At 35.9% G+C, this 13,003-nt stretch overlaps 1 protein-coding gene across 1 annotated transcript in view; it reads left to right on the forward strand.

The window, feature by feature from the left end:
• Positions 1-10,435, forward strand: part of LOC115225735 (mucin-12-like) — an 86,895-nt gene extending 76,460 nt beyond the window's left edge. The window contains exons 39-45 of the mRNA XM_029796670.1: positions 1-34; positions 1,329-1,484; positions 2,073-2,257; positions 4,214-4,318; positions 6,557-6,617; positions 7,432-7,722; positions 10,271-10,435. The exon at positions 1-34 is cut by the window's left edge and continues 125 nt beyond it. Coding sequence (XP_029652530.1) covers positions 1-34; positions 1,329-1,484; positions 2,073-2,257; positions 4,214-4,318; positions 6,557-6,617; positions 7,432-7,722; positions 10,271-10,275 — 837 coding nt within the window. The 3' untranslated portion in view covers positions 10,276-10,435. The remainder of the gene's footprint in view (positions 35-1,328; positions 1,485-2,072; positions 2,258-4,213; positions 4,319-6,556; positions 6,618-7,431; positions 7,723-10,270) is intronic.
• Positions 10,436-13,003: the final 2,568 nt, after the last annotated feature.

Genomic DNA, 13,003 nt, shown 5'->3' on the forward strand with positions numbered 1-13,003 from the left:
CAGGCAAAGGCATGTAACACAGATAAGTGTTTGTGTAAGTATTACCAGGTTTCTCACATATCTAACATACGCCATTACTATACCTCTCACCTTCAATTATTACAGTCACCTCTGTCCCATCTCCCCATTGCCCCAGCATGGCTGTGGTCTAATGGCTGAAACAAGTAGAAGATAACCACATACTAAAAACATAACTTTGACTCTCCATATATCCAAAATTTTATTTTGGTGCTTATGGGAGCAACTGTCATTAAAGACTCATATTGTTGGTGAATGCTCGAAATGAGGAGTAGATAGACAGCCAACAACTGATGAAGGGTCGTTCTTTGTGTTATTTGCCCTGTTTTCCATTTCTTTCCCTCGTTGTTTGCTTATTTAACTTGTCTGTTTTCGTACTTCATGTTGTTTACAGCTGGTGACATCCTTTATCCATATATATATATATATATTAGAAGAAATTCGGTACTCAGAAATTCGGTACTCAGAAATTCGGATGGTTTTAAAATTACAGATATTTATTTGTATATTACATGTTTTTATACATCATATAACTTAGATCTAAGTTTTATGATGTATAAAAACATGTAATATACAAATGAATATCTGTAAATATAAAACCATCCGAATTTCTGAGTACCGAATTTCTTCTAATATAAAATACCAGTACATCATCTCCAAACCTTCCAATATATATCACAATTTATATTAATGATTTTTTAATAACTACTTGTATTCTTATCTTAAATGTATTGAATTTTAATGTATATATGTATGTTCTCGTTTTTGTTAAATAAATAAGTCAACATTCTAATATCCTAAAGCTGATAAACCAACTAATGTGTTTCTCCATTTTCTTATTAGTAATATAAATTAATGGTAAAATATTTCTTTACCTTCACCCATTTAAGTAAGTTTATTGCATTGCAATTAAAAACACTTGTGTATTAATAATTTGGGTATTATACCAACTGCATATTGGATAAGTATTATCCCTTAGATGGTTGGATCCACAGCCCCTAACTTATTTGGTATATATATAATTCATATTATTATATATACTATATATTGTAAGGTATTTTGTTTAGTATTTTAATGATTTTTATCTGATAAAATAATTTGAAAAAGAAAGAAAAATCTATTGTCCAACTAGCATAGTAGGCACAAAAGAATTTGGAGAAAAAGATTGCTGTATATTTACAAATTTTTATTTTTAATTAAGTTAAACATTTTCTAATCCTTCTCAAAGTCCGTTGTTTCACAAGAATTTTTCCATAGTTTCTTAAGTTGGAAAGGGTTTTTTCAATGGCTATTTTTTCTTCCTGTTTCAGCTGATTGCAATATAACACAGTGGTCACCCTGGTCACCTTGCTCTGTAACTTGTGGCCTTGGTAGAAAAGTGAGAGAAAGAAGCATTATAGAAAATCGAAAGGAAGACTGTCCGACCAATTTAATGGACACAGAAGAATGTAACGAAATGAACTGCAGTAGGTTTACAATTTGTTTTTTCATATAAGCTAATATATTAATGCTGATTACTGCTGATAAAGAAGGCTTGCTCATCAGATCCCCAGCGTCATAATTGCACTAATCACTCAACTTTGTTAACGTTGTTAAGGTTAATTAACATAGTTAATCCCATTCTCGCCTGGAATCGATTTTTGTAATTTTTTCAAGACTTATACACACCCTGATACCTATTTCTTTACTACCCACAAGGGGCTAAACATAGAGGGGACAAACAAGGACAGACATAGGTATTAAGTCGATTACATCGACCCCAGTGCGTAACTGGTACGTAATTTATCGACCCCGAAAGGATGAAAGGCAAAGTCAACATCAGCGGAATTTGAACTCAGAACGTCGCGGCAGACGAAATACTGCTAAGCATTTCGCCCGGGTTGCTAACGTTTCTGCCAGCTCGCCGCCTTTAACACGCCCTGATACCGTCGGTATCTACATATCAAATTTGAGCGCAGTCAGATGGAGGATGCCCGAGATCCTAGAAGACACACACACACAGACAGACATTCACTTTATATTTATATTTCATTCATTTTATATTTATATTTCAGACTGTAAGGAGAATGAAATCTGGAAAGAAGAATACTGTGAACATTCCTGTTCTAATATGTTTGGAAAGTCAACATGCAAGGTGAATTCTTGCGCGTGTAAGGATAATTTCTATCGTGCACTGAATGGATCGTGTGTTGCTCAAAGCAAATGCAAAATTTGTTTTGTTAACGATGAACCAAAACAGGTAAGACCATTCTGCCTTATGTTTTAGGTTATTTGTATTGTTTTTAGGACATTGGTATTAGGAAGAGCATCCAGCCATAGTAACCATACTACAGCAGACAATTGGGGTCAGGACAGCTTCCTGGCTGACCATGTAACATGATGCAAGGTCTGGAACACTTGAGGGGTGTCGGTCTTATCCCGTTACATTAAATTATTTGTCGAAGGAAAATCAAGACTTCGAATATCTTCAACAGCATAAATAATATTTATTTTTCTGGATTCGCAATAATATACAAACATACCAGTGCCGGTGGCAGGTAAGAGAACCATCCGAACGTGGTCGTTGCTAGCGCCGCCCCGACTGGCCTCCGTGTCGGTGGCACGTAAAAAGCACCATCCGATAGTGGCCGTTTGCCAGCCTCATCTGGCCCCTGTGTCGGTGGCACGTAAAAGGCACCCACTACACTCACGGAGTGGTTGGCGTTAGGAAGGGCATCCAGCTGTAGAAACACTGCCAGATCAGACTAGAGCCTGGTTCAGCCTCCATGGCTTATCAGACCCCGGTCGAACCGTCCAACCCATGCTAGCATGGAAAACGGACGTTAAACGATGATGATGATGATATTTCCTTCAGGGCGAACTGGTAGCCAGGGGCCATGGAGATAGTTACAGTAGTTAAATTGTGTGAGCCAAATGATGTCTCGTTCCAGCGTAGAGTAGCTTCACCACGTGTTGGCTTGCTTGGGAAACCCGTGAGGACGCGTCCGTTCAATTTGGCCGCAGCTTCGAAAGAGAGAGAGAGATCCAGCGGGAAATCTTGTTGCTTGTTCTCTGCGCATGATTAAAGATGTTCCAGTGATGACCACCCTGCTGATCATTCAGACACAGTGTTTCTAGGATTACATTAATCAATGTATCATCTTATTTTCATTATTGTTGTTTAACCCCAGATCTTTCTTGATCTAACAGAAAATCTATCCATGACCATCACCGCTTATGTTCAAGTGTACTATATTTAGGATCCCATTCATTAAAAGTCCTTTTTTGTTTTAAGATTATAACATGTGATTTGAAGGCAATTTGACTGCTATGTCTAGCAGTTATAGACATAACTTAGAGTTATAGTAGAAAACATTTATTTTTAATTAAGTTTTAATTAACTACATTTTGTAATCCTTCTCAAGTCAAAAAGATCAAAAAGACCCTTTCATTACCAACCTGGCTGAAACCGGTCCTAGCTCTGTAGTACAAATGTCTTGTTTTCAAAAGTTCTGAATTAAAATCTTCCACCAAACCTTAGTCACAATTTATGTTCCTAACACTAGCTTAATGATAACTAAGTTATTTTACTAAATTCTTTGTTATATTTAAAATGAATTGAAAGAAACACAGAGCATCTCAAAATAAATACAGTAACGAAAGGGTTAAAATATATAATAGAGAAACAATTCTTAACCCTTTTAATACCAACGCGGCTGAAACAGCCTCTGGCTCTGTAGTACAAATGCCTTGTTTTCATTAAGTTTTGAATTAAAATCTTCCACCAAACCGTAGTCACAATTTATGTTCCTAACACAAGCTTAATGATAACCAAGTTATTTTACTAAATTCTTTGTTATATTTGAAGTAATTGAAAGAAATACAGAGCATCTCAACAGAAATAAGGTAACAAAAGGGTTAACAAGAATTTAACAAGGGGCCATTCAGTAGGAGTGAACCCGAAACCAAATGGTTTTGAAGTGAGATTTGTAACTACACAACCTTGCTTGCGCATGTTAAAAATATTCCTGAAAATGTTTACAAAATTAATTGATCAGCCATAAATATAATCTTGTGATATATTCACTGAAATGTTGACGTTGTTAATCAATTATAAAATTTAAGCCTGTAGTTGCGTGAGATTATTGACTGAAATATTTATATTATTAATTTTTGAAAGAATTTTATTGATTTTTGTTTACTTTTTTCAATCTAGCCAAAGGATATTTGGATAAACCCTGAAGACAACTGCGAATTATGCGAGTGTGTGAATGGAAAAACCCTTTGCCACCGTGTCTGTGAAATCAAAACATGTTTACCAGTATGTAACATTCTGAAATTTATCTCATTAACATGAAAGACAGCAGAGTAAAATAAAAAAAGAACTTAAAAATCTGATCAATTATTAAATAATTAAGCAACTGGTTATGTTAACTGATATTTATTACATCTTAATTAAAAGTCATCTCTCTCTATATAAACGGCAGTTTGTCTGTGTGTGTGTCTGTGTGTCTGTTAGGTTGTACCCTCACCCTGACCACGGCTTTCAACCGATTCTGATGAAACTTGACACACACATAGCCCAATGTCATAATTCAAAACTAACGCAGCGAAAATTTTGAAAAGTTCCCCCAGTTCTGAAAAAAATCGATAAATTCGACATGGGGTCGAGAATCAGAAACACAAACCACAGACTGTCTAGGGGACGCAACTCGACCTTTTAACTAAAAAAAAATTTACCATCATTTTTTTCCCATTTTTTTGCTATTTTTTGGCTATAACTCTCTAAAAATGCTTTATAGTTATTTCCCTTACAAACCCGAGCAACGCCGGGTGATACTGCTAGTCTTAATTAAAAGTCAATGCTAGTGAATAATAGTTTAATAACGAAGGTGCCAATTGCTTTTCCTGCATCTCACAGATAGTAAAATAAAGTTTAATAGTCAAGTTCTGTTGTTCTCAAATTGTGTCAATATTGATCCCATTAGTTAATTCATTTTGTGATAATTGTATTGGTATTTAACCTCTGTGAAGGCGGCGAGCTGGCAGAATCGTTAGCACGCCGGGCGAAATGCTTAGCGGTATTTCGTCTGCTGTTACGTTCTGAGTTCAAATTCCACCGAGGTCGACTTTGCCTTTCATCCTTTTGTCGTTTCCAAATTTCTGGCAGAGCAAATTTGCTTCATGGTGTTGTTTTTTCTCGCAGACAGTACCCAACTGACCCTACTATACTGTGTAGTCAACAAAATCAAAAACATACAATGCATGTATGCTAAATTAAAAGTATAAAATGGCAACAATTTACTCATCACACCCTGTATGTATGTATGTACATACACACACACACACACACACACACACATATATATATAAATATATATATATATATATATATATATAAGCAACAAGGATATCCAGAGGCAATGCAGTACGATTGTTTCAAGCAACTCCATTTAATCGAACAATGCAATCATTACATCAATTCAAATGCAGAGCAATCCTCAGCTGCACAAAAAATATAGAATTTAATTAAATTAAAACAGATGGACACATTAGTATAATTATACCTAACATCTCCAAGGAGATCGACAGAGAACATGCAGCCTTCACTTCAGCTTAGAATACATATATATATATATAAAGGAAAAGTTTATGAAAATAAACAAAAGACGAAGGCAGGTGGTGTACAAACAAACAAATGTATTAGTATAACGCTCAGGAATAGAAAAAGTATGTTACATTTCGAGCCTATGCTCTTCTTCAGAAAGGGACACAGAAAAAAACAAAGAGAGAAACAAGGAGAGAAAAAATGTGTAATATAATATATATGAATATATATATATATATATATATGAATATAAATATATATATATATACAATATATATTATGAATATATATATATATGAATATATATATATATATATATATATATACTATATATAATGAATATAATATAATATATATATATATATATATATATAGATATATATATATATATGATAATATATATATAATTATATATATATATATATATATAATATATATATATATATATATATATATATATAATGAATATAAATATATATATATATATATATATATATATCTAATATATAATATATATATATATATATACATATATATATAATATGAATATAAATATATATATATATATACATATATATTATATATAATATAATATATATATATATATATATATAGTATATATGAATATATATATACATATACATATATATATATATATGAATATAAATATATATATATACATATATATATATAGAATATATTATATATACTATACTATATATATATGATATATATATAATATATATATATATATATATATATATATATAGATATATATTATGAGGTGATGATTAATTCATGCCAATTAGATTTTCTATTAATTGAAGCTATTAACTTTTGATCATGACAGAATCGTAAAAATTGTTCAAACTTTTCTATACTTTTTTGCTACTCTCGTGCATATTTATATTTTTATCGATATACTAATTTGTTTATTGGTTAATTTTTCAGGATGAAGAATTGTCCTATGACGTTCCAAACCAATGCTGTCCAAGATGCGTGAAAAAACAATGTAAGACTTCAATAAGTTTAATAGTTCAGTAAGACATACAGACAATGCGCAGCAGTGGCTGTGTGGTAAGTAGCTTGTCTACCAACCACATGGTTCCGGGTTCAGTCCCACTGCGTGGCACCTTGGGCAAGTGTCTTCTACTAAGCCTCGGGCCGACCAAAGCCTGTGAGTGGATTTGGTAGACGAAACTGAAAGAAGCCCGTCGTATATATTGTATGTATATGTTATATATATATATATATATATATATATATATATATAATATATATATATATATATATAATATATATATATAGTATATATATGCTCATATATATAGGAGTGGCTGTGTGGTAAGTAGCTTGTTTACCAACCACATGGTTCTGGGTTCAGTCCCACTGCGTGGCACCTTGGGCTAGTGTCTTCTACTATAGCCTCGGGCCGACCAAAGCCTTGTGAGTGGATTTGGTAGATGGAAACTGAAAGAAGCCCATCGTATATATGTGTATATATATATATATATATGCGTGTGTGTATTTGTGTGTCTGTGTTTGTCCCCTAGCATTGCTTGACAACCGATGCTGGTGTGTTTATGTCCCCGTTACTTAGCGGTTCGGCAAAAGAGACCGATAGAATAAGTACTTGGGCTTACACAAAGAATAAGTCCCGGGGTCGAGTTGCTCGATTAAAAGGCGGTGCTCCAGCATGGCCGCAAGTCAAATGACTGAAACAAAGTAAAAGAGTAAAAAGAGTAAAAGAGAGTAAGAGTAATTCTTCAGAGAAAGATGAACAAAATGTCGATTCCAATGGTTTTTTTCCCTTTCGTTTATTTCAGCCCGTTGTACCCTGAAGTCCAAGATGGAGCACTTGCTCAATCCTTTGACCGAGTGTAAATCCGTGGAGAAGATCATGTACCATTATTGCGAAGGCAATTGCGGACTCAGTTCCGTGTTACCGTTATTGATGAATGGAAACGAAGGCCCTGGAACTCAGAAAAACTGTACCTGTTGCCAAGGGAAACCAAGCGAACCAATTCCTGTACAGATGGTGTGTGGTTCCAATGAAGTGGAACAAACAGGGTTTTATGTGAATATGATGAGTTGTAAATGTCAAGAATGTTCAGAAAGTGAGTCCAATCTTCTTTCTTCCTGCTTTTAACCCTCCAGCACAGAGTATAGGCCACTTATAGTTGATCTCCGCCACGAGTTCTTAGGCCCACGTCTCCTTCTATACCCATCCGTGGAGTATAGGCCCCTTATAATTAAATTCCATGTCGCATAATTTTAGGCTTCTGTCCTTATACTCTGCCATGAATGTCCCCCTTTTTCCAGTCCCTTTTGTGTTGATCTCCCCCACGAGTTCTTAGGCCTACCTTTCTTTCTATATCCAACCGGTTTCCACTTTAAAGCACTTTTCGCTACATTTGGTGTGTCTTTTCTAATTGTGCTACCAATCCACTTCCACTTTTCCTTAAGTATTTGCTCCCTAATCGAAACTTGATTTGTTCTTTGCCATAGATCCGTATTGCTTATGTGTTCGGGTCATCTAATTTTAAGTATACATTCTACCATTCTCTTATCTTCAGAATTCTCTGAGGCAATGGCTCTCAACCAGGGTCCATATAAGATTTTTTTGTTAAAATCTTTGTGCATATTAAACTAATTATATTTCTACAACATACAAAATATTTCAACATTTTCTAATACAATTCCTAACAACATTTCCTCATCATCGTCATCACATCATCATCATCATCATCTCATCATCATCATCATCATCATCATCATCATCATCATCATCATCATCATTTAACGTCCGCTTTCCATGCTGGCATGGGTTGGACGATGATTTGACTGAGGACTGGCGAACCAGATGGCTGCATCAGACTCCAATCTTGATCTGGCAGAGTTTCTACAGCTGGATGCCCTTCCTAACACCAACCACTTCGAGAGTGTAGTGGGTGCTTTTACGAGGGCCAGTCTAGCGGTTCTGGCAATGGCCATGCTCGAAAATGGTGTTTTTTATGTGCCACCTGCACAAGAGTCAGCCCAGCGGCCCTGGCAATGGCTCCACTCAAATGGTTCCGGGTTCATGTGCCACTGGCACAAGTGCCAGTAAGGCGACACTGGTAACAATCATGCTCAAATGGTGCTTTTTACATGCCACCAGCACAGAAGCCAGACAGCTGCTCTGGCAGTGATCCCACTCAGATGGAGCTGTTAGCGCTCCACTGGCACAGGTGCCAGTCATCGAATTTGGTTCAATTTCGATTTAATTATAAAAATTTCGATTCTATCATTTCGATTTAATTATCAAAATATAATAGGAGCCTTTAGATACCGGATGCCTATGAGGGTCCCAGCCCATGGGTAAAGTAGGAATCAAAGGAATCCATAGGCAAAAAATAGTTGGGAACCCCTGCTCTGATGAATCCAGGGGAGCAGGTATGGCTATATGGTGAAGAGGGTCACTTTGTGTTTACATGGTTACATGGCAGGAACGTTAGCACACCAGATGAAATGCTTAGCGGTATTCCACCTGTCGTTACGTTCTGAGTTCAAATTCCACCGAGGTCGACTTTGCCTTTCATCCTTTCGGGGTCGATAGATTAAGTACCAGTTACGCACTGAGGTTGATATAATCGACTTAATCCTTTTGTCTCTCCTTGTTTGTCCCCTCTTTGTTTAGCCCCTTGTGGGTAGTAAAGAAATAGGTATTTCGTCTGCCGCTACGTTCTGAGTTCAAATTCTGATAAGGTTGACTTTGCCTTTCATCCTTTCAGAGTTGATAAATTAAGTACCAGTTGTATACTGGGGTCGATCTAATTGACTACCCACCACTTCCTCAAAATGTTGTGCCTTGTGCCTAGAGTAGAAAAGAATATCAAGGCAGGGAGCTGGCAGAAATTAGGGTTAGGGTTAGCATGCCAGGCGAAATGCTTAGCGGTATTTCGTCTGCCGCTATGTTCTGAGTTCAAATTCCGCCAAGGTCAACTTTGCCTTTCATCCTTTTGGGACCGATTAAATAAGTACCAGTTACGCACTGGGGTCGATATAATCGACTTAATCCCTTTTTCTGTCTTTGTTTGTTCTCTCTGTGTTTAGACCCTTGTGGGTAGTAAAGAAATAGGTATTTCGTCTGCCACTAAGTTCTGAGTTCAAATGCTGCCGAGGTCAATTTTCAGGATCGTTAAATTAAATATCAGTTGCGTATTGAGGTCGATCTAATCGACTGGCCCCCCTCTCCCAACATTTTGGCCTTCTACCTAAAGTAGAAAGGAATATATAGAATATATAGTATAAATAATATATATTGTGTAAAATGAAATGAAGTATTGATTGTCTTATTGAATAGATGAAATATTGAATATCAAATATTAAGGGACTAGTATACTTTCTTGCATTTAAGCAGTCTTCAAGGTCCCAGGTTGTGACAGGAGTGTTTCAAATGTACACACACACACACACACACACACACACACACACACCGTACACAGAGGATTTAGATTAGAGCTACTGTTAGTTTCATGCCATGAAAAAACAATAAGTCAGGCTGAAACTATTTTGTGTATGTTATATAATATATCATATCATATTATATATCATATTATATTATATTATATTATATTATATTTATCTATATTTTAGTGTCTGTTATTTTTGTTTTGTTTCCAGTTTGAACGTCTTACTCCCAATATCCCAGAATGCATCAGACAAATAATATACGGAAATGGAATCATTTGCCACTACCAGAAATCATTTAATTCATACTGTTGATTGTAAATAATTGTGAATATCTATAGAAACCAATCATTCTTTCAATAAAATTTTCCACAACTCTCTTTGTCTTTGTGTTACCCTCATTTTTACAAGCGCCTTCAATTGAGATCGCATGTTACCTCAGGGTACCGTGTTATGACCTTTGAAACAAAATGGTATAAAGCAGTGCTTTTCAAACTTTTTGCTGGAGCGGAACCCCAAGGAAACATTCCACTGGCTCGAGGAACCCCTGTGCAATAATTTAATAGTCTTATGCACACATATCTGCACAGGAGAATTAAAAATTACTGCCGATTCTAGCAGTTTTGTAACTTCTTGCGGAACCCCTGGACTGTACTGGCGGAACCCTAAGGTTCCGCGGAACCCTGGTTGAAAACCACTGGTGTAAAGCATCAAAGAATAAGGGACACATGTCTGATAACAGGTTTAAACACACACATCTTTTATATCTTTCTGTCATTAGACTGTAGCCATGCTGGGACACTCCTTGTAAAACTTTTGGCCAAATAAATCGCTGCCACAATGTTATGTATTCTTTAGGTTCGTGTTGGGACAATAAACAACTCACTGAAGGCATTTTTATGATTCTACGTGTTTATTTACACGTCATGTTTACAAACTGTATACCGTAAATCCTCGAGTATGATCCGCATTTCCCCCCATAATTTAAAGGTAAAAGATTTATGTCTAAATTGGGGCAGAATGAGTTAGGATAAATTTCAATAATTTCTTCCCTTTAACTGCCCGATGGGTAAATATATATGGAAGAGAACCACTCCAAGAGATCGTGAAGAGGTTCTGGAGAATATTTTATGTTCAGATTTTAGGTTTACTGTAAATCCTCGAGTATAATCCGCATTTCCCCCAAAAAATTTAAAGGTCAAAATCCCTAGTGCGTATTATACACGAGGTTTAAAATGAAAATTATTTTCTAAGCAATGTCCGAGTCTCTATTTGCTGTCCGGCAATGTTTATTCAGACGCATTTTGTGATGTCGGGTGTGAAAATACCTTAAGCTAAACCTGAAAGCAATGAAGTCATAAAAGAATCATCCATAACTTGCAGTAAGCAACAGTTATTAAAATAAAAGTATTCAGAACACAGAATAACATGTAACAAAAACAATTTGCAAACATATTTACATTCCCATATAACAGTTAAGAACATCACCATTATTGTATTACGCATGCACGGAAGCGTTTGTTCAACTAGGTGCTGCTGGCTTAATTACGCACGACTCAAGCTTAAGAAGGGGTGCGTATTATACACAAGGTTCAGGTTTTTCAGAGGTACAGCCCCCTAAAAATCCCTTACGCCTATGTTAAAAAAAATTATTTTGTGTAAAAAAATTATTTATTTTGTGTTTTATTTACTTTGCTAGGTAGTCGTTGTAGGATCGACTAGTCACGACTATCTAGCGCGGATGCGCGAGTACGTGAGTACGCGCACCGGGACCGCTCTTCTTAAATAGTACCTACATATAGATATGAACGTGTAACACCCAGTACTTAATTTTTTTTATAAAGCTTGGTACTTAGTGGCTTTGCAAAAGATATCGATGGACTAAGTTATAGGGATGTAAACACACCAGCACCGGTTGGTACAAGAAAAACGTTTATGGAAACGCACACGTAAATATTGTATTTAAAATAAGTCATCTTTACAGACCATATTTGCAATTTTCTATATAATAATCGATTCAACAAGCATTTTGGTTGCTATTTCTAGCAGGGGACGTGACCACAAGAGGTTTCAGACAAGAGTTACCTCCCTTAGTTTCTTGCTACACAAACGCGCTTGTTTCTGTTGTTTAAAATGCAGGCGTAATATTCTTTTACTCGTTTCAGTCATTTGACTGAGGCCATGCTGGAGCACCGCCTTCAGTCGAACAAATCGACCCCAGGACTTATTCTTTGTAAGCTTAGTACTTATTCTATCGGTTTCTCTTTTACCGAACCGCTAAGTTACAGCGACGTAAACACACCAACATCGGTTGTCAAGTGATGGTGGGGGGACAAACACAGACACACAAACACACAAACACATACACTCATACACACACACACACACACACACGCAACACACACACACACACACACACACACACGCACACACATAGGCGCAGGAGTGGTTGTGTGGTAAGTAGCCTGCTTACCATCCACATGGCTCCGGGTTCAGTCCCACTGCGTGGCACCTTGGGCAAGTGTCTTCTATTATGGGCTCGGGCCAACCAAAGCCTTGTGAGTGGATTTGGTAGACGGAAACTGAAAGAAGCCCGTCGTATACATGTATAATATATATATATATACATATGTGATGTGTGTGTGTGTGGTGTGTGTGTGTGTGTGTGTGTGTGTGTGTGTGTTGTGTGGTTGTGGTGTTTGTTTGTTTTTGTGTGTACGTTTGGTTGTGTGTCTGGTATTTATCCTACAGACATCGCCTTCACAACCGATAAGGAGTGTGTTTACGTCCCCCATAACTTATCGGTCCGGCAATAAAGACGATATAATGAGTATATATATAAATAGAAACATGTATATAATATATATACATATATATAAATACATATATATAATATATATACATATATATAACATGTATACATATATATATATACATATATATAAT

The sequence above is a fragment of the Octopus sinensis genome, linkage group LG28 (assembly GCF_006345805.1).
Source record: "Octopus sinensis linkage group LG28, ASM634580v1, whole genome shotgun sequence".
Lineage (NCBI taxonomy): Eukaryota > Metazoa > Mollusca > Cephalopoda > Octopoda > Octopodidae > Octopus > Octopus sinensis.